The following is a 241-nucleotide window of genomic DNA, read 5'->3' as shown; positions in this document are numbered from 1 at the left end:
ACTTGAAAGCTTCCCTGCCAAGTTAAATTCCCCAGCCCCCAACCACAAAAAAAGGGCCAGAAGCCACACGGAATTCAATGCAAAACTCAGTACAGCCCCCACAGCCTGCCAGCCCGGCCTGGGGAGGCCCCTGCTCAGACCCACAGCAAGAAGAGGGGGGCTCCGGGGGATGGGGGGGAATGACCTGGGCCCACGCTTTCCCTCTCCTCCCACAGGAAACACGTCCCCCACGCAGAAGGAG

At 61.0% G+C, this 241-nt stretch overlaps 1 protein-coding gene across 1 annotated transcript in view; it reads left to right on the top strand.

The window, feature by feature from the left end:
* Positions 1-238, top strand: part of LOC104502000 (uncharacterized protein C2orf42-like) — a gene marked incomplete at both ends in the record, with an annotated part of 3961 nt that extends 3723 nt beyond the window's left edge. Inside the window, 1 exon segment of the mRNA XM_010145904.1 lies at positions 216-238. Coding sequence (XP_010144206.1) covers positions 216-238 — 23 coding nt within the window.
* Positions 239-241: the final 3 nt, after the last annotated feature.

The sequence above is a fragment of the Buceros rhinoceros genome, unplaced genomic scaffold (genome assembly GCF_000710305.1).
Source record: "Buceros rhinoceros silvestris isolate BGI_N320 unplaced genomic scaffold, ASM71030v1 scaffold29751, whole genome shotgun sequence".
Lineage (NCBI taxonomy): Eukaryota > Metazoa > Chordata > Aves > Bucerotiformes > Bucerotidae > Buceros > Buceros rhinoceros.
This window is presented reverse-complemented; position numbering and strand designations above follow the sequence as displayed.